We start from the raw sequence: 23,520 nt of genomic DNA on the forward strand, positions 1-23,520 counted from the left end.
GCCTTTCAAGAGCAGCCGTGCTGTCGTCCAGTGTCACATCACCGGGTCCGTCATCATAGAGGTAAGTACAAACATCCTGTACTGAGTCAACTATCAACAAACTTTCATACCTATTGCATGAGCAAAATGTGGGGCTGCTAATCTTATCAATGGGTAAATAAAGATCTATGATAAGCTGTTGTAGTGGCGCATTAAATACTCAGTATTACTATACTGGTTCTCTCTGACCATAAAATAATAAAGGAGCTGAATTGGTAGCCCTTAAATTGGTAACAAAATAATGTCCACCACAACTGTCATTGACTTTAATTATTTTATTGCACTTTTTGCGGGACTTCAAGTAATGTTGTGAAATTCATGATATTGTTTGTGGTAAATTGAGTTTATCATACTTCTGTTATATAAAACGACAGTTATGTAGTTGCAGTTATTGTTATTAAAGAAAAATCCTATAATTTTTGTATTACAAAGACATGATAAGATTTCGTTGGAATGCAATTCTTATGTAGGCTTCGTTAAACGTAGGTACCGATTTATCTATAGTTATTAAGTTAATGTATTCAATATTAGGTTTCTTAACGGTTAAACCTTTAATCAAGTTCCCAAGACAAATACAAACATAAATAAAATCGCTGTTTATATGACTTTAATTGGTCATATAATTTTTGAGTTCTATTTAGCAAGGAACCAAGTTTACTTAATAAAGTTGTCAATGAAAATGTTTTTCCTTCACAAAGGGCTCACGATGTGTTATCTGGTATCGTCACCGATTGTTTCATTAGTTTTAATAATTCAAGTAAAAGTTTGACTTCAAAAGTTAAAGCGGACTTTTGGCTTTTAAAATTTCGGGGTTAAATCATCATCATCAATAGCGACCATAGTTATTTGCTTCCTACTGTCAAGTCTCTTTGAAGCTTGAAACCTTAATTAATTTATCTAAAGTAAATCAATCCTATTGTTGATAAGTGAACCGTCGCACTTGCAATTTTGCATTTTAATTGTGTGGTATTCTATGTTAACTTTATCTTTTTTTCTAGCTGTTGCTCGCGACTTCGTCTCGGTGAGATTAAAAAAAAAGATATAGCCTATGTTACAGATAAATTAACTTTCTAATGGCTCTAATTTTTGAAAATCGGACCAGTAGTTTTTGCGTCAATCAAATACATAAAAAAATGCAAAAATACAAATCTTTCCTCGGAATAAATAGTATCCTATGTCCGTCTCCTGGGTATAAGCTGCCTCCTCGCCAATTTTCAGCCATATCTGTAAAGCCGTTCTTGAATTATAAATAGTGTAACTAACACGACTTTCTTTTATTTATATTGATATGTGAAATTGATTGATTTTCTACATTAATCATGTTTCATTCAAGTGATAAATTTAAACTCCTAACTATTTCATCGTCGTTTAGCTCAGGTAAACGATTAACGGAATTAAAGACAAGTCGAGCGGATGCTAAACTACCACGACTCTAAATGACGGTAAATAAGTTAGTATCGTGTAGTTGTCGGCAAAAGCAATCAGTAACTTTATAATTTCAGTTGATTAAAATCGACGCTACTCGGCAACTATACTATCACGCCATGCGCAGTCTTACTTCTTACTAATAACATAAATGCGATAGTTTAAATGGATAGATGGATGGATGTTTGTTACCATATATCTCTAGAATAGATCTAAAGTTCACATTGTATGGCACAGATGTGGGATATAGTCTAGAAGGACATATAGGCAACTGAGTCTTTTTTAAATTCCGCGCGGATGGTGTCGCGGGCGACAGCTGGCTAGTTATACTCTGATTGATAATATATTTTTTAATATTTTTAATAATTAATAATATTTCATCTGAGTGGATTTGAAGAGAAAGATTAGGAGGTTAATTTTTACTGTGTCAAACGGCAAAACCTAATTCAGTATATTAAAATATAGTATTTAAAATTATATCTTGTCTAAAATACTGTATTATGAATCCAATGTTTTTATCCTAAAGCTATTAAGTTTTACCATTTAAGCTTTGGGTAATATTTATTTTACTGCTTATCATTGAGATTTTTTTCGTTTAAAATCAAGCGTTTCTTTTTATTTCGTTGATTTTTATACTCGAACTTTTTAGTACTTATTTATCTAAAATATTATAGCTCTTATCGGTTTTTTTATAGTTTATTTAAGGTGGAAATTATAGGCTACTCTTAATTATGTTGAGTATTCAATTTGTAATTGGTTGTAGAAACTAAAGTGCCAATACGCCCTCATAATATTCGCTTATATGTTAATTAAGTTTGCACTAAGTACTAGTAGTTAATTTAAATAGAAACAGCATATGAATATTTGAAATTGTTTGAAGAATTTTATTAAAACATTTTAAGAATACAAATTTTAACATAACATATTTGCATTATCAATAAAAAAAACTTTATAACAACAATCTGCATGCAGCGATCGCAGCGATCGTTCTTTTAGATTAAAACTTCTTCCGTTGCTTTTGCAACAGTGACGTCATTTCCTTTTGTTCACGTTTGTATTCTCATGGACGTACCATTAAATAAATTATTTTTAAGATTGTAATTAAGATCGGATGTTTTAAAATTATCCAAACCTGTTCTGATACGTTTTTACGAGCTATGATCAGTAAAGAAAATGGTTGCTCAGATAAATAGACTGAGATTGTGCTCGTTTCTTACCGATTGTGTTAATTAAAAGCACTTGTATCTCAAAGAGACATTCTGAAAGTCTCAAAGTATGCACTAGAATATTCAAGTCACTTTTGTAGCAAGATATAACTGGGTATTCTATAAAACGAAAATAACTACAATTTTCAAAATCAATAATTGATCTTGTTTTGTTTTTAGATAAAAAAAAGCGCGATAACAAATGAAAGCGTTTTCTTTTCTTGTACGGGCATTTTCGTGCCTGTATAAATATTTAATTTTCGGCAATAAAATTCAAATTGGTGAATTCCTTTATGCCGTCCACACAGTCGGAACGGCGACAATTTGAAGTCATTACCACAGAATAGGGATACCACAGACGCGCCGATGAAAAAAGCGCCATATTGGAATATTTATCATAATAATAGCTATTTAGACGTTGAAGGAAAAATTAGGCATAATTATGTTGGAAAGAATGAGTTACTGTAATGGTGTATTAGTTACGAATGATCGCTCAACCAGCAATAGCATATGTGTTTCCTTCCATTGTCTCTTAAGTAATTTTAATATCTACATATATTGTTACAATAATAATGACAGGATTAGTCGGAGTATAACGCAATTTTTTGTGGCATAAATGTACCCTGTAGCAGTAACTTGGATTAAAAGTTCGACGTGTGCGATTCACTTAAAAATAAGGAATTGTAAACCTGTTCGCAAAGTCAGTCGAGCAAAAAAGTTTTGAATGTGAGATGGGTCTCAGATGGGAAGTGGAAGGGCGGCGGGGAACGAGGGGGCGAAGGAGGGTCGAGATGGATCACTGCAAACCGGCTCCGCGTGCCCTCGCGCAGGTAACTGACTCCCGGCTCCGGCCACTTGGCTAAATTAAGCCATTAAAGATTCTAGTTTAATAGAACTTTAACTTACGTTCCACAGCTCTATTATAATACCGTCGCTGCGTCGTTATGTTGGTATTTTTATAATGGAAACATCCATTAACTAGATGTTTGCATGAAGTCATTATGTTTTTCTTACGAAAGTACCATTTATCATATTGATGCTGTTTTAAACATAGGATTTAAAAGCAAATCTTTGTAGAAAGACTCTCAATCACTTTATTTTTGGTTTTATTTATGGTTTAACTTCGTGTTGTTTTCTTATTGGTGTTTAAAATGTTTTAGAATAGTCGTAGTCAAATAGCTAAACTAACTAATACAAATTACTTCAACTTCAGTCTAAAACTTTAATAAGAACAATCGTTTCTTAGTTATTATTTTGGGATTTGCGAAGTTTGTCGTATATACTGAATTTAGTTTACAAAGTATGGTTCTTTAGTTTGAATAAACTGTAATATGTCTGATAAGAAACTTAAATATGATATTTTAAACTCTCTCACACTTTATCCAAGTCTTAATTATGTTAAAATCTAAAAACAAGTCTGATTTTGTAAAATGTTTTAATTATTCATAAAACTCAATGCTGATTTAATCCCAACGAAATCAAATCATGCGAGATTATAATATACAAAATATAGTCATGATTAACTAAAAAGAGCCGGGCTTATTTTCATCCCTTGGGAGCTCTGAAATATATCCCGATAAATCGGTTTTACTATAAGCGTATATTTAAATAACATTGAATACGAAGCGTATCCCTCCATTAGGTTATTAAACAGTAAATACTTTATGAAGCTAAAAAATATTGTCGAGATTTTAACGAGTGTGTATTACTAAGATAAAACGCAAAGGTGTACTTTTGTAGCGACTTATTTAGTTTTAAAAGCTGCGCTCTAAGTCTTTGATCTTTTATAGTGGTCTATGGTAGTTACATATCGTAGAAAAATGTGTAAACTGCATAAAATACACCCTACATTATGCAGATGCTAACTAACTTTTATAAAATATTAGCATAGAAGTTGTGGTTTATGGTAAATAAATCTATACTCTATACTAATATTATAAAAAGAAAAGATTTGTTTTTTTAGGTTTTTTGTACGTATTGAAATTACATAAAAACTACTGGGACGATTTCAAATTCTATCATCATTAAAAAACTAGGTTATTGTTGAGTAATATATGGAAATGGATTTTACTATTTTCTAAATTCACTTGAACGAAATCGCGAGCAACAATAAGTAAAGTTATATGAGGATTCAATTAGCTAATTACATAGATTTTCAACAAATTAAAACGAATAGTAGTAAGTATAAGGGATTCGAAGTAGGTGCGACGTTTCATATATACATTAATCAATTAATAATATATAGGTTTCTATAACAGGAATATAGCGGTACTATTATGATATTCAATTTCATTACATTGTCTACGACAACAATGCACGTCGGTTAGTATCAACATAGTTACATACATCTACATAGACAACGATTGTATTTAACAAGAGAAATAACTTTTACATTATCCCTACTAACAATAAGATGAATGATAATTTAGCATGAGTCTACATTGCTGTCAGGTGCATATTCACATCTATTTCTGATGAAAAATGACGGAGCGTAAAATATTGCTGCTTAAGATAAGTGCTGGCTTAACGAATTGTCGCAGGTTCGAAGACCGCGGAGAGTTCACGATCACAGTGTGTACATACCTTAAACGAGAAGCCGAATACAAGATGAAACTGAATTATTAATGGTATTCCTGACAGTATAATTTTCTCCAAGATTGTAAACCAATCACGAAAATGCAGCAAAGGTAGGGCTTAGATTCCTCAGCACCTCATTAGGTTTTTCTTTCATTTTTAAAGAAAAGGGGTTAAACACAGAGGTGGTCAACGACGCCCATAGACATCCGCACCAGTAGTCCTACAGATGCTTTGCCGGCCTTTGTGGAAATGGCTTTGATTTTTCTTAATATTATCTTAATAGTAATTTGCATTGTGTTGTATTGTTCTCTGTTTTTTCAAAGATTCATGTAGTAAATGAAACACAAAAAGATTCCATACACTTGTAACTTGTACCACTTGAAGAATTTATACAGTCAAAAACAGTTACTTGAAGTTCTGGAGGCACCTATGACCGTTAACACCATTCAAAATGTTCGCTACATATCTGAAATCTCCCACAGTTTCACAGTCTTATTGTATTACTTTACCGTTATGATCAGATATAGCGATGCTCGGCATACTGGGCTTAGCGTGTGGTCTGACAGAAAACGTTCCGACAGCGCAGGTCGATGTTATCGCCGTTTAATATGGACTTATACACAACCAGTATGTTCGGAATTCGGACCATTTAAAGCCTTAAAACATCGCTGACGTGATCATATACAAAAATAAGTATCACATCAAAAAGTAATTAAAAGACATAAAAGACCTTATTATCAGTAGTTTTAAATTAAAAAAATGAACAAATATTCCGAAACATTTGTATTTTTTAGTTCTTCTAATTAAATTCTTACATGTATTTCATATTCATAAACCACATGAAAAAGACCCCTCGCGTAGACTATAGGAAACTTTTGTAAAGCCTTTTACCTTTCATGTTGGCGTAAATATTTTCGTTTTTTACAATATTAATTAGCACCCGACGGCTATATAATGAATATTTCATATAAACTCTAATTACTGATAAGATTACTCTTAGAATTAATTAAATCAGTTAATCAGCTCGCAGGAGATTTAGGTGTACCGTAATTACAAATGTAACTGTATTACACATTTATGCTGAGCTCCCGACCACGCTTGGAGTTTACCCCTAATTAATAATTATTGCTCCCATTAGAATAGCTATAACTATAAGTTTTATGATACACTTATCATCTATATCTTCTACACATATAGTAAAATCGGAGTGTCTGTTTGTAGTGTCAAAAGAAAAATTTCAGATTTCGGGAAGATGATGTATTTGCGTTGCTAACGAAAATTGCATTTAAAAATGTTTCTGTCTGTCCGCAATTCGCGTTTGTTCCGAGTAAACTCCGAAACGGCTGGGTCGATTTTGACCGGGTTTGATGTAGATGGAAATTATAGGCTATTTTTATATCTTAATGTTGCGTGAACTAAGTTGCGGACAACAGCTAGTCTACGATGTAAATGTAAACAACACAAATAATCCTCATCTTATCCACACTAGAATGAAGTAATAAATTCATATTTAAATTAAAAGCCCAACCGAATGACATTAACATTTTCAGACATTATTTATGACGCTTCTAATAATTTTCTATAATCTACATGTTATTTAAACAGACACTCGAATGGATTTCGAAAACAAACTAATTGGATACACGATTGGGATTGAATTTTAAAATAGTTTATATAGATAACTAATATCCCGGCGTGCTTTACCGCTGTGCGGGATTTGTATGTTAAATGAGCTTCATAGAGGCTGTCGGTCTAGCGATGGAGGGGCGAAGCCAACGGCGAGCCAGTGTAAATTGGACTGACAGACATGCACCTCAGATTGACTGACGTTGAACCCCTAGCCGAGATAAACCGCTACATGTAGATCGTAATTTGACACGACTGCGGTATAAATAGATGCCTAACACGAAGGCATTTTATTTCATTCCACCATTACGTGAAATGCGAGATCAAAGCGCTTGTAGCTGTTACGTCTATTGGCATTCTATTCAAAGCATTCAAACCCGTTTTATTGGAGATTTTAAAGATTATGTTCAACTATTTGTTGGCTTTGGATATGTTTATAGCACACTTAGAGTTTGCTTTAGATTAGTTTTATAAGGATAATGGAAGTAAATATAGTGTGACATGAAAGTGTGAGTCCAAATCTTGTGGTCGCTTGTAGAGAGACCTTTTTTATTACTTTAATCTATTCTCTTTTATCTAAAACGGGGACGTCGTTTACAGGAAGCGACTTAATTTATTATTTTGATCGTTCACTTACTATGAGAGATGTAACATAACTATGCCAACCATATATTTAACTCTGCGTGACCACTGCTACCTTCAATTGATTTGCAATATAACTTGCAAAGGGATCTACGTAAGACATATCAAGTAGTTGTAATGTAGATAACTGTTGACTTTGTTATTCAAATATAAGCTGTCTGTCAACTGATAAGAGGTAGTACGAGTGCACAAAGACTGGCTTCACAATACAGGCGATATAGGCCGAGAGACGGTGGACACTATCGCTTATCCTATTCTAAAAACTAACGGTAAATGTTATTATACGGTTCGTGTGGGCGGGTGTGACTGCAAACTATTTTGCGTTTACAAGAAATACAGTTTAAACACCTTCCATTATTTTGAAGCTGGATTACTTACAAATTTGTATTAAAAAATTTTGTAACATCGTGAACTTTTAATTTGCTTCCCCCAATTTCCTAAGACAAGGGTCATCGATGATTTCGCAATTGTTGATTTGTCATTTATTTTGTAATTGTCGAATGTGTTGTGATGATTATGATGGGGACATAAACTAGAAAGTGTTAAGATTGAATGTGGATGGCTACAAAGGTAGAGGAAGACCGAAGAAAGTATGGATGGATTGTGTTAGAGGATATGCTTAAGAAAAGAGTGGAATCAGATATGAGGGCTGATAGAGATGTATGGAAGAGCAGCACATCGTGTGGCGACCCCACGTAAGGGATAAGGGCAAGTGGATCATGATGACTGTGTTGTGATGATTACCCAACACAACTTTATGATACTTTTTGATTTAATCATAACATCAGTACAGCATGAAGTGTGTTGCCAACCTTACCTTTTAAATAAATATGTACTCTGGATGAATAGCGTCTGATTAGTCTACACTGATATCGGATGTCAAGGTATATTTGAGATTGGCAAAGCAGTAATTACTTGCTAAATCAACTAAAGACATGGATACACGGGCTCTTAATCTAATACTCAAATGATTTCAAAGTTTCACGACTACTTCGTATTAATATTTGGTTAACGATGTTTAACATTTACTCTAATATTTATGCTGTATAAAAAGGCTCAGATTTTTCACGTTTAAATTACATTTAATAGGAACGATGCACTTAAGTATTATAAGTAGTTTTACTTGAAACTTCGCGGATAGATTTATAATATAAAAATAATAAATCAAAATATCATTAATTTAAATAATTTTATATTAATTTCTTTAATATTTAGTAAGGGTTTTAATTATATTTCTAAAATATAATTTAATATTTATGATCAGTGAACTCGAATCATGTCTCAATTATAATTAACTCACTGATTTTAAGTGTGTTTTGTATGAAAATATTTATTTAAATTAAATCTAGTGGGAGCTGCTGTGATCAGTAACAGATGTGGGCCAGTTATAGACAGCATTATTAAAATAGACAAACGTTGAATCGCATCAGGCAAGTGAAAATAGATTTATTACAGACATAAAGGAGGGAATAAGATTAAGGAACTAAATGTTAGTGGCGCCTTTGTCATTTGTTATTATCCCCATTATTTAAAAAAAAAACAATATTAAAAAAAGAAGTCATTGGATAAAAGTAAATAAGATATCTGTGTTCTTTCAATTAGCAGGCGTGTTGTTGCCACTGAATCATACAAGCTTTATATTATTTCGTCAAGTCGTAGTGGGTGTAAACTTGTGTGATGGGTGGTCGTTAAATAAACGGAACGCAAGGAGATTTCAAGCTTAAGTCATATTTTATAGATAGCACCTATATTTAACAGCTATAAACGTACGCCCCGAATACCATGTCTAATACATAGTTATCTAAAGAGTTTACCAACGCAGTTAACTCCGAGACTGGTTGTAAAACTGAGAATATATGATTGTTTGTTTTACGAAAGAACTCGTTAATATCACCGAGTATGTTGTACGATTTAACTTTTATGTGAAAACGAGCAAACCGTATTAACTCTTCCATAATTTAAACTTTGACAATACAATAAACGTAATGCCAGTTAAGTTCACGCTTTGATTCATTTAGTGGCGACCTATTTGGCTCGGCGACATCCCGAGCGCTTGCCAAATAAAGGATTGAAGAATCAAAACTCTTATTCAAAATGAAATCCTAACATTCTCATATTTTAAATGTTTCTTACTTGCGTTTCTGGTAGAGATATTTCTTTACGTAAGGCGGAAAAAATCAATTTTAAGTACAGGAAGTTGAAATATGTTTCAGCTTTTTAATATTTCTTAACTTAAGCAATCAAATAAGTAAAATTTTAGACTACCGGGATATTTATTATTTAAGTATTTCTGATGACCCACGTTTTAACTCGTAGACAAAGGTAGATTGGTGATCTTGATGAATTCGATGAAAAAACATATACAGGAGAACTTTAATTATTATTTCAAAACTTGTATTATATTTTATTTCAGTAATTCCTACATATAAGTGTATGATGATACATACATATATTGATATCGTGTTGAAGCTAACAGCTTTGAAATCAATACGTGCGGTCGGCAACAGAGCCAAGTTTGTCGACATAAAATAAATTAACGATTCAGTGTTGGCTTTTAAAAATTGATAGAGCTAAAAGCAAGCCGTGCAAACCGGCGGCGGCGACAATTATATACAATTTTTTGTGCAATTCATACCTGCCGGGTTTTGTTTATGACAACGCTTAGTTGAGTGGAATGATTGTGTAAAACTGTTGGACGGACTCCAACGGGTGCGAGGCGACACAAACGGCGCAAATAAACTCTAACAACTCAAGCCCCAGCAACGTCCAAAACATATAAGAACAGATTACTTTTATTGCCATTTCATTCATGAATTCCATTAGTGCGTTTTAATGTTGTTTAAAAACTTGAATATTTTCTTACTGAATTGTACGTAACATTTAACTGCGTCTGTATTACAAACAGATGCACAGTTTTGTTTCAGACTATCTTCAGTTATAATCGTATAAGGTTATTATTTGTGAACTTTAAATAAAATTCTTTCATATCTAATTTAATCCCGAAATAAGTAGAGCGAGAGTGCATAGAAAATGTCACGTCACCGTCCTGTATGATTGCAAATGTCCAAGCTTAAAATTTCATGGCGACATTTGAAGCCGGAGTTTATTTTCAATTTGCGGTACCGCGTCGCGAGTTATTTCTGTGTATCAACGGAGGCATTTTCGTCTGACAATTACTTTGACGATAGAGTAACGGACGATGTAATTTATAGTAAATAATTCTGCCGAATTCGCGGGAGGTGAGGAAGTTAACAAACAGCTAATTGATAATTTACTAGCTTTCGCCTGCTACTCTGTCCGCGTGGAATTAAGAAAAACAAAACCAAGTAGCCTATGTGTTCTTCCAGAGTACCCTATGGCAAATTTCATCGATATCCATTCAGCAGTTTAGGCTACAAACTCTAACAAACATCCATCCATCCATTTAAACTTTCGCAGTTATTATGAGTATGAAGTATGAGTAATATTAATAGTAAGATCGATCGAAATGCACGCAAGTAACATGTCCTGTCTTTTAAAAATCAAAGGACAATTGTATCTGCAAGGGATCACGCTTCGAATTTGCTGCTTATTTTTTGATATTCAGTTTCCCCGGGGCGCGATCGCGGTAATCTAACGGAAATGATAAAGAGAGCCGGCGATATCTTGGCAGTAAACGCTACGATGTCGTGAGACAAATAGAATATCGCTATTTTGTGTGTTACATGCTAAATTATGCTTTTATAAGTTGTGATACATTTTTTTATATCCTGTATCGATCATAATATAGAAAAATGGATCTGACAAAGGGATTGGGCGAGGTATAGGTATTTTATAGAACTAGGCACTTACAGAAAACCATTTTTTATAGAAACTTGATGTTATAACAATATTGAAAATTCATAAACGTTTATTTCATTTAATCGTAATAGAAATATAGGCTGGTATTGCACATAAAATGGCATTATTGCGTGTCGTCTCCCGCCTGGCAACGCTCCAGCTGTTTCAATTTTATCCCGCGGGAGACTCTTTGTAAACATCCCTAAATGATAAACGCATAATTTAACGCCCCAGCGAAACACGAAAAATTGTGCATCCATTTATTTTCTAGATCATAGGAGCGTGAAGACGTTCATTCCTTTAAAATATGACTTCGTATCGAGTGCAGAGTTTTACTACCGAATATGTTTTGTTATTTTATAGTTGAAACTAGTTGTTGCTTGCGACTTCGTGGCCGATATTTTAAAATAATAATAATAGATATAGCTCATTTCACTCAGTGATAACGTATGTCGCTTTTTTATGGTGAAAGAATTTTTGAAATCATCCCAGTAATTTTGAGTTATTTCAATACTCTCAAAAATACAAATCTTTGAGAGATGTGAGAAGTAGTTTGATAATATGTTAACGATTATTCTTTTAAATAAAAAAATGTCAATCCCAGTTTCTTGTTTTTATTTTAAGTTTTCAGGGAAAAAACAGTTTCACTATTGAACAATATTATTATTTATTTACTGCAATACACACATGAAGGTCTTTGCGAAGTATTGATTCGGCTTATTTGATTACTGTTCTGTACTCGTATACTTTGATGTATTCCTTTATTGCAATGGAACAACAATAGTAGAGGCTCGGCGGCTCGGCATGGCAAAGGTCGCAGATAGCATCGTAGCCTTCGTCGCCGCGGCACATAAATCTGCCTTTGATAAATATTGGTGTGCGTCCAACTGCGCGAGATACATCGCTTCGTTCGTACCCCACCTCTTCAAATAACATGACTTATTAAATTTTATTGAATGTACTTCACATTAAAAACACCATTTAACAATTTTCGACGTTACAATCGCAAATAATTAGCCATTGCAAGATTACTTACTCGAGTTTCAAGAAAGAAGACTCGATTCGCTAATCAAAATAATGAGATCCGCTTTACAAATCTTACAAATTAATGATTTCACAACATGTTAAGGGAATTCTTACCGCTGACACGTTGGTGCGAAGTACTCGCGTGAATCACGGTTCAACGTACTTACTTGTGCAATCAGAATATGATCTAAACAATGATTTATCTTAAGTAATGAATACATTGTACTTAATGTATTCGGAGTATTATTCGTTGAAACAATAGCTATTTTAATTTGAAGTCTTAAGTGTTAAGCTTTCGTATTCATTAGTGTGAATATTTTGACAAGTAATTTAAAAATATATTTGCAATTGGATTTAAATTCTTTAATATTTTTATTCTATAAGTATTATGTGTTAGTATTGTCAATATTCGTTTATATCTCAATTTATTAATTTACTATAAGTTGTTTTCCCTTTGACTTTAAATATGTAATTTATAGTTAATTTGTAACGACGAGTTTTTACGTGAAAAAGTGGTTTTACGTCAACATCAAGGATTCGACACGCATGTTTGAAGCGATAGGCAGACCACCCACTATGAAACACTTCAACAACTTTTTGTAAATTAGTAAGAGATACAAAATTATCTTTTTTTTATAAAAGATGGGAATACGAACGAAGGGACCTCCGAGATGCGCATCGAGGAGTTAAATCTTAAAACACATCAAATGGTAATTATCTCATTTTTCTTTTTTTGTGAAAAAAAATTAGTAGATTTCTGTTAATTTACTAATATCTCTTTTACCATTCCAACTTAGCTCTAGGCTTGTGCTAGTATGGTTCACGACAATAGTCGAAAGGCGGGATTCGAACTCGAATTCGATCGCCAGATCGGTGGTCCGTACCCCAAACCATTAGGCTATTGGCGGTTAAAATTATGTATTAGTTATAGGAAACTTTTATGTTAGTATATTTCAATGATGATGGTGTTTATGTCGCCTTCATATGGATCTCTAATGATCGACTGCGGACATCACTAGCAACAGCGTCGCACGGACATCCCTATTGTACATTCATTCAATCTCTTGCACTTCGTCTGTCAATCTGCGCGGTCACACATCGTATCGCGCTAATCAATTCATTGTTAATACAACTAAAATGTAATATAATAATTAAACAACCATGAAGCTAAGTACCGGCGTTTCATTATGTCCATATAATAAGAGGCATAAACAAATGGTTTCAATGAAAGTCTCAGTATCGGTAAGATGTTTAGCACTAACAAATCGAAGCAATAAATCAACGTCTAATGTTAGTTTTAGTGAGCCTGCCGGTTCGGAAATTGAAATACTAAGCTTTCAATTCTTACTGTCGTATAAATAAACGTTGGTGCTCTTAGTTTATTAGTAACTACTGAGAATAAAAAATAATTCGAAAGAGGAACTATTTCTGTATCATATAAAATGTAAACAATTAAACTGAAGATTTAAAAAATTATAGCAGGAATTTTCTTTTCGTCTTTTATTTTAGTTGAATGGAATTTGATTGAAATAACTAAGGACTTAAAAGAATGTAAAAGAATGAAGGCTTTTATTTAGACAAAGAAGGCGCCCAGAATAATGTGAAATGCTAATGTTTCTATTGTGAAATTGGAGAAAAATCTTATGCTTTAATATCATTCAAAGTTATATATTTTGGCTTATTGATCTTGTTTTATTTAATTACTTTGATAAGCCAATAGATTATGAAGTCATAGTTAGTTAATATTTTTGTATCGAAGCTTCATAAAATTAAGTGTATTGTATAAAAAAACTATCAATGATATTAAAGAGAACTTCTGAAATAAACCGTAGGCGTTGCTATGAAATTGATCATAGCTTATAGCGACGTTTTAATGCTGGTGATAATTTATGTCCGAATATCCAATCTAACCGAAATTATTTCGCCTGTGGCACAGGAAATATAATTTAGGAATGCCCTATCCTTTTCTTATTTTTATCGAAACGTTAAAAATAATATACTGTAACCGAAGTTTCGTATGTCCTTTCGTTCCTATATTTAACATATAACATTTAGTTAAATTTGCTTTATTTTTATAATCTGCAACGTTCAATTGAAATAGTGGCAATAATTTTATCGTCATAAATTCTTAATATAGAACGGCGCTAATAATAACAATCATTTTGAAAGCTCTAGCGCGGCTAAAAGTCGGCAATTAGAGTGTTTTCTTTCTTTAGACGATAAGTTCGTTAAGTAATAGGGTTCATTTTCAAGTCGGTGAAGGCAGTTCATTAATCAGCGCGGACTGACTTCCGTCGCTGCTCGCCGTTTACCGCGCGCCGCTCGACGCTCGACGGAACTACTGATTATTTTTGATTGTTTTTGATAAAATATACAAAGATAAATCAAATATGTCATACACATATATTAATCGCGCGTGTAAATAAATCACTTTCCCCTTTTTATTTGAAATTCAGAAGCGAAATGAAATATTAGACATTATTTTTAAAATTGTATCTGACTCGTTTTCAATATTTGCATGCGATTAGATACATGTTTTGGAACGTTAAACTTTATTATAATGGCGATTCTTTGCATTAACTGGTAAAAAAATTGAGATACGACTTGATAAGTATCACGTTGTGAAGTGCATTGCATACGATTGTAGTACTCTAATCTCACAGTAGGGTGTTATAAAAAAGCTGTCAGAAGTAAAATGCGATCGTCCGTGTCGCATGTCACCAATGAATGTGTCATGTACGGAGCGATAGGATATTGATGCCGCTCCGACGCGTCTCGTCACGTGACGTTTGATGGGAATCGTAAATCTCTGATCGTTAGATAAATACATAGATTAAGCTCGGACTTTAGCTCCCTTATCATTTAAGTGACAATTTTGATACTACTTATTGGAAATTATTGTGATCGTCTTCTAGCGAAAGTAAGCTTTGATATGAACACGGTTTGATTCTAACTCAAATGAGACCTTCTGAGAAATTAATTGGCATCTTTTATTTGACATTTTAATTAGGTTGTTTGAAATTTATTCATCCTGTTTATTAATTTTATGACTTTCATATAAGTTTAATTAAACTTAAGTTATAACGTTGCATAACATATACATATTTGTATTATCACTAAGATGCTTGTAAGATGGTTCGATATTGGAGCGATATCACGTTTATCACGGCTGACTGATCATAGTAGAAAATTAATTTAGGTATAAGGCGCCTCGCTCGGAGCTCGGAGCGAACGCGCCGTGTATCCGGGTATTCTTGAAATAGAGATCGGGCAACTTGTATTCATGGGCACATCACGGCTGGAATCCAGCCCCGCCGCTGTACAATTGATCCGTAAAATTGATTTCCATTCGGTGGTAAACAATGTCTTAGTCAAAACTTTATTATTTCGACCAATATCTTCGTTATGTGAATAAATTGTTACGTTTGTTTATTTTTTTACTACAAAATAATATTTGAAATGTCAGAAGTAATGTTTGTTCGCAAATACAGACGAAAATGCTTTTATAAAGATGTAAAAGCAAATAAAAGTATCTCGTTGCGTTTTCGCGGGTTTCTCTAAGAAATCAGAAATAGGCTTTTGTCACACTATTTACATTTAACTGTTACATAGTTTAATAAACTCTAATGATGTATAATATAATAACAACAAATTGACATTTTACTAGAGTGAAATCCTTTGATTCGAATATCTGATGAAATTTTGAGTGTGACACAATTTTAGAACAAAGAACTAGGCAAATTGCTTTCATGAATACGTAGTTAGGGCCACGTATACTCTCTGCGAGTGGTACTGTGTTCAAACTGGGCTCAAAATGCTTGTTCCGTGAAATTATTGTTTATTTAAATCATCTTAAGCTTCTACTTAAGTATGTTAGAGTTTGCGGTTGGAAATAAATTTGTACCCTTTTATTCCCATTGAAACGAAAGATTTTCCAGTCTGCTATCTTACGTTAAGAGATATTTCTTTTATATTGTTTTATTCGAGACTTTCTTTAGGTTTACTTTTGTCTTTTTAAGCTTTTGTATTACTCCAGGAAGATTGCACGAGTTTTAAAATTTATTCTCATTTTTTATTATGTTGTTTTTTATATTCGTAACAATTTTGTAACGAGGGTAATATTTCATATAGTAAGTTCTTCTGTTGTTTTTAAGTTATTCTCTGTATATAAAACGACATACTCAAGGTATTAAAAATAATTTTTCAATAAAAACTTTGAAACAATTATATATGAGATGAAAGACGAAGTATTTTGGGCAGCAGTCGGTTTCATTTCAGTCAAATTGTGAACATTTGCAAAGCAGCTGTAACGGTTGGGCTCAAATGAAAACAGTTGGTCTTTAAAGTTGTCGCGGTTTTAACGAAATTTTATTCTTGTCGTATCCATATTTAAAAGTTTAACTTATATAATTTTAATTATAGTTATGATATCAGATTTGGAAGTGAGTAGATGTTGGAGTTCATATAGTTATTTTAATGTTCTTGATCAATTCTTTCTTGCACCAGATTATTTAAAAATCCATTTTTTATTTTAAAAACATTTAATGGTTTAGATTATACAGAACATTTGAATATTTATGAAACTGAAATAATTCAGAGGATAAATTTAAATATATCGTGCGTATCAAACTTTAAATGGATTCGATAAAACCGTGAAATTTAACTGCCGTGCTGTGCTTGTGTTAAAGCATAATACTATCTCTGTTTTCCTAAAAACGAATGAAAGAGACGACGATATGTTTCATACAATTGTTTCGGGAATGGAAACCCGCAGATGAGAACACAAAATCTGTTTTAAAAAGTATCCAGCGGCAGTCAGCAGAACGTCGAACAGTCGTTCGCTAATGGATTAGTTATGGACACAGCTTTTTGCTGGTTTTAAATGACGCAAAGTTATAAAATTCATCGCTGACGAAATTCGACCAACTCTTGCGTGTTTCAGGTATGTTTTTATAAACAAAAGTCTCAGTAAATTAAGTTTTTGGAAACGTAAATAGTTAAACAATAGAATTTCTTATAGAGGAATACGATATAAAGTATCTAATAAAATACCTATGCATAGACGAAAAAGAAGTCACCTACTTTAAAATTTCCTTCGATCGTCAGTTTGTCCGCAGTTTTCATGAATGGTGTAGTAGTCAATCACGACTGAGTTGTTTGTTAGGCTCGGCCGTGAAGACGTAATCGTTTTCGTGAGGGACCGCTGTCGTAAATCTGCCTACACCAGAATGGGTTAAACAGTGTTCGACCAATAAATTGTCCATACGCCATTTTACGATGTAGTCTGAAAGGGGACTGGAGAGACCCGCTTCGCATACGGGAATCAATCACTCGAACTTTGGCAGCCATTTTCAGATTTATTTTTAAATGTTTGCTGTCGCTTGGACAGAGTTGTTATTTATTTTGCCTATATTTTTTTAAGTAAACAGTTTGCTTTTACGGAAATATTGTAACTATCATTCTATGAATACTTTTTTTTTATTTTGTGATAATTTAATAATAATATGATTTACATGCCTTTCATTACCACTCCTTAATTGTTTGGTAACTTTCTAATAGGAACCCCATTTGTTTTTAGTAGTCTCAAGTACCATTTAGTTTTGTTTTACATGACAATCGTCAATTCCATCAAGCGTAACATTTTAATGCGGCTGTCGTGTACATCATAATTATCTATATTGCAGATGTCGGTTCCGACAAATTAGCGAGACGATGCAACGGCGCCTGCGCAGCTCCGTCGTTTAAATTAAACTCCCACTGTTGTTTATTTGACGACGTCTTGGAATGAACGTCGCGTTGGCGACGAATTCCTCTTCATTAAGATAATGTTACTTTACTACCTAATTATATGAATTTATCACCCTCATAGTTGGACTTTGAATTATCCGTTATATTTTTTTTGTGTTAGTTAGCAAAAAATGCTTATTTAATAACCAACTTGAGTACTTCAATTTTTGAATTTCAATGTATCAAAACAGATTGAGTAATCGTTTACTTTAAACCATTTAAATTATATTCCAATAAAAAATTCTTAGACACGGCTGTCTGTTTAATGTTACCAATGAACTTAAATAATCCAAACACGAAATAATAAAAATACCCTAAACTTGAAAATGAAAATCCCCACTGAATATACTTTCTTTTCAGTTGATGTTTCGCGAAGCACCCTCGTGAATAACAAAACAGGTTGATTTTTCTAAAGGGAATCAATCAGTAAAGGTTTCATGCCTAATTCAAATGCAAGACAAGCGTCTCACCTCAAATCCAATTTAACCTTTTTCTTCGTAACTTTAATGTCACACAAAGATATACAGACGTAAAACTTTAACCAAGTTAGAATCTTTTGCTGAATAAAGTTGTGTTTTACTTTTGATTCTCGTGTATAAAAATTATTCCTTAATGATGCAGTAAAAATAGACTACAATGTACTATTGCTTTCAAACAATTGTGTGCCGCGAATGCAATTATCTGGGTCCGTTTACTTTGTTCCACATACACTGGTGTGTGGTATATAATTAGCGCAATGTCATAATTGTTTCGTCCCCAGTGTTTAAAATATTTCTATATAAAAACACGTTCAATATCGCTGCTCTAGTTTCTATAACAAAATGCAATCTGAAATAATAATCCGTCGATACAATTCAAGCAGAATGACAGTAGTGTGTTCCCTGCGGTATTGACACGATATGTTGCAACGATATTCAGAGTGGTTTGTTGACGCTGTCATATGCATATATATGTGTCAATGTAATTCCGAACGAAAATCTAGAAATGCATATCAGAGGCCCGCTTGCATGTCTCATATTCTGTAATTGTAACATCATAAGTGATCTCATACTGCACAAATTGTAAGCACGTGGTGATATAGGACATGTAGATGTCATTTACATTGATTGAGACATACGCCGAGTTTTAAATGGGTCGCCTTATTAATAGATAAACGTTCGCAATGTTTAAAGCTAACGCCGTTAGCATTTTACAATATCTAATAGATCATGACTTAACTATTTGGTAACTGTTTTAGAAATGCAGTTCATTAAAGCCAACAAAATAGCATAGTATGGTTTAAAATGAATTTTGTGACTAATCTAAATTGATTCATGAATGTGTACAAAGTCATGACGACATGATACGAAGTAGTCAAGACGAATGATATTCGTCTCGTATATTTGTCTGTAAACAAGTAAAAACTCCTTTTCGAGTGTAACAAACATGAGTACGCAAAGCCAGAGAGAGCATGCAAATATCGTGGAGCTATTAAAATGTTTAGTTGGAAAGTGCGCTTTGCGGCTAAAATAAGTAACATTTGCGTGGGGGATTTATAGTGATACGAGAGACGGTTGTAGTTTATTTATTTTGTGTGGATTAAACATGCAGAGAGCGAGCAATGTAACGCGTACACTGCGATGTGGCCGTGCTACTTAAACTTTGCTAAACGGCCGGCGCCACTGAAAGCCTTCTAAACTCTCGCCGCGTTTTGCGTTTTAAATTTTGTGTGTTGGAATTATATTCGAATTTTATAGTAGGCAGCTCTTTGACTGTTTATTGCTTTATAAAAGCTAGAAAATGGTATAGCTCTTTGTTCTATTTTTCCTTTTAATGTGAATGAAAACTATTCCTACAAAAACATACTAAGCTTTCTATGAGTTTAAAAAATATAAATAAACATACTTAAACAGTCTTGAAAAGGAACTCTTGGGTAATTTTTAAACAATATACCAAATATATAAATAAAATGTTGTACAGTATCCGAAACCAGTCAAGAAAAGGAAGAATGATTTAATATAAATAAAATATACAAAATGTTGATAATCAATGAACTAGGTATAGTAAGAGGTAACATTGTTAGCCATATTAAAATGGTAGTTCAAAAAGTTGGCCCTCGTTGTATTGCTGCATTAAAATAAGTCACAACTAGTTAGTGACGTTGAGAAGGCTGTCTAAACTTCCCCGCCGAGGCCCGCAGCGGGATCGCCGAGATGCCGGGAAAGGCACCGAGCAACGTCCTGATGGGACACTATAAATTGTACGAACCCAAGTACAATATAGTTATAGTTGATAAATTAAAAAAGTACTTAGGGTTATGAAATATTTAAAATTTTAATTTGTGACCAATTAACATTTTTGTAATTTTACTAGCTATCGCAAGCGACGCAAAGCGATTAAAAAAAAAACAAAACCAAGTAGCCTATGTGTTCTTACAGACTATCCTCTACATCTATGCTAAATTTTATCGAGATTCGTTCAGCAGTTTAGGCTACATGCATCCATCTCAACTTTCGCATTTACAATATTAGTAACATAATATATCATGTATTTCATTTAAAACAGTAAGTCATTAAGTATAATAAAATTTAAATAAACATAACTTATTGTATACATTTTCCAAAACGATTGTTTGCGAATTCACAAACAATTTATCGAGATCGGTTAAATGTATTTTATTGAAGGTAAAATATATTTTTCAGGTGTCATTCCAGCACTGAAATATATATATATACGATTTATTTTATAGATATTAAATACAGTTAAATATAACCGAATCTATGTCAAAAGTCTATTTGTCATCCGGCTTTGTTGTCTATTAAAAATAAATTGTGCCCGGATATTACGCGATTACCACCCGCATTGCATTTGTTTTGTTTTGCAACCTCAATTGATATAACAGCAGAGAATTACGACGTAATGGTTAAACATCTTAAAATAATACATTTTCTTCAATGTGAAAATAGTATGAAAGACTTAATATGTAGTTAGTTAATTTGTTCATTGCGCTAAACTTGTTCATACGTCATATTAAGTAAAAAGTTTCTTAACATTGATTTATGGTACGTCAATTCTAATATATCAGTTAAGTGGGAATAATAGCAAATATATGTTATGATTTCTATATTTACTTAAGTTACGTATTCTGATTTCTTTAAAATATAACACACTCTATTGGTATCTACTGTAGCCCTTGATTTGCAGAAATAATGGCATATTGGCATTACGGGGTATACCAAAAAGTTATCGGGGTGGCTTTCTCAAAGTGAAAGAATACTGTTATAAATAATTAAATAGCAGCAGATACAATTGCAATAATAGGAAGAAAGAATGTAGAGCGCGGTTTTTGCGGCGGCGGCACAGCGCGGCGACCGGCGTCTCATTGCCGTTTTCATTAAAGATACATTACTCCTTTTATTCGTGTTTAGATTGCAAATTCTCTCACAGTCCTTTGTCTCATTTAGCATTTATTTACGGCGTATTCAATTTAAATATCGCTCCTTCCCCGTTTTATCGCAGTAGAAATTACCCGACTTGGACCTCGCAGCTCTTTTATTTATATTTGTCAGTTTTGTTCTCATTGCTGCCGCTATGATTGCGTCTCACTCGAGGAAACACTGATTATTTGATCAAATGGATTCTTTAAGGAAAGAGTTTACGTTTATTTGATTATTTTGTCGGCAAGATAATGCTACGAGTTTAAATAATTACGGTCGGAGGAATCCCGTTTTATTTTTATTGAGGAAGCGAATATAAATTTTTGTACTTTAGAATTGTTTTTACTTAAAAGTTTTATGTTTTGGAAACTGAGTATGCAGTTAAGATTTTAAAAAAGATATCCCTATCGGCAAAAGACATATGTAACCGTAGATCTTCTAGCACATAAGAGTTTAAACAAGTAAAGTCTAAAAAGTAATTCAACATAAGTAAACAGAATGCGTTGGAACAAGAAATCTAAAAGTAAATGCACAGTTAATTGACAACTCAGATCTCTTCGTATTTACTTAATCATCGAGGATTTTCTTCAAATTAAGATTTTACAGCGTCCGCCCGTAAGTTTGCAGAGGCGTAATTAAAAGTTAAAACTTGTATTAGAGCAAAAGCGCGGCGGCGGCGGAGTGCCGCGGATGTGCAGAGCCGTGCCAAGTGTCGGATTCCGCACGTGCCGCGAGTCCGCAATGTTCAGGCGGCTCCTCCACTCTGGCTCACTCTCTGTCTGGCTCATTCTGGCTCACTCGGCTTCTGTCTGGCTCACTCTGGCTCACTCTGTCTAGGCTTCGGCTTGCGATGTCTAACTGTTTTCGTATCGTCCACCGACTTACCTGCGCTCCAATTTATGAAGTGGGTTAAAATTTTAAGAGATAAAATGAGCTTGTGATTTTCTATTCCGTTTTTATTGTTTGGTTTAATAATAGGTTAAGTATTAATGATTTAAAATATGTTCAAGTCTTATGCGGATTGCGAAAACACTTTAATCTCTTAATGGAGGAAAATATTCGTTTATAAGGTAACATTTCGTTACCCATACATTTATGAGTAATAATTATTTCCGAGGGCTGGCAAAGTTATGGTATTTTAATTAAAATTACAACTCGTTTTTGGGCAGAATGGGCAGAGGCGCGCCGTACGCGTTTCATGCACGTGACATCCATCGTAACAAAGTTTATGAGAGCCGGGTTACTAGAGTACCCACAATAAGATATTCACGCCGGCAATACGCAAGGGCTGCCAGCATAAACAATTTTATAACTTTAATGTTGGACCGACTCGTAATTTCTGATATAGCGATGTTCGTACGTTTGTTTTAACCGAAATGGATGTAATTTGTTTGATGTTAACTTCGTATGAAAAAGGTTTATTTTGTGTACTCTGTTTACTAAAATTTACTTTCAATGAAATAAAATTTTACAAGGTTGATGGTAAAAAATATTATTAAGGGGCTGTCCCACCAAATTGTAAATTATCTGATAACAATTCAACGTGTAAAATATGTGATGGAAATATCGGATTTCGTTCCCTGACAGTGGCGTTATTTTTTAACTATCTGAGCCTCTACCAGCTATTGGTAGGACAGGCCCTCACTTATCTAAAATCATTGTATCACGTTTTCTGGTTATGTATTTATATTATTATGCGATGCATTGTACATACATACATAATGAATTATTCCCGTGGTAACATAGTCCATTTGCTTTTGTCCGCTTCCTGCATTGGCCGGTGCGGCGTTTCAGGAAAATGAAAGTCACGAACTCGTAGTGGGCCCATTTCGGGATCGCAACAAAATAAATATATTTGGCCGATTCGAGTAGAAATTTGCAAGTCTGCCAAGAATATTTGTACCAAATCGTTTTCCTATAATTGGAGTACATGTGAATTTTGTATTCAGTGGCGCATT

The 23,520-nt window shown here is 33.4% G+C and overlaps 1 protein-coding gene across 1 annotated transcript in view; it reads left to right on the plus strand.

Annotated features, from left to right (window-relative positions):
- Positions 1 to 3: 3 nt before the first annotated feature.
- The window catches only part of LOC106100359 (semaphorin-2A-like), a gene marked incomplete at its 5' end in the record, with an annotated part of 44,217 nt that continues 20,700 nt past the window's right edge, over positions 4 to 23,520 (plus strand). Inside the window, one exon of the mRNA XM_013279187.1 lies at positions 4 to 61. Coding sequence (XP_013134641.1) covers positions 4 to 61 — 58 coding nt within the window. The remainder of the gene's footprint in view (positions 62 to 23,520) is intronic.

Source organism: Papilio polytes, unplaced genomic scaffold, assembly GCF_000836215.1.
Source record: "Papilio polytes unplaced genomic scaffold, Ppol_1.0 DF824047.1, whole genome shotgun sequence".
Classification (NCBI taxonomy): domain Eukaryota; kingdom Metazoa; phylum Arthropoda; class Insecta; order Lepidoptera; family Papilionidae; genus Papilio; species Papilio polytes.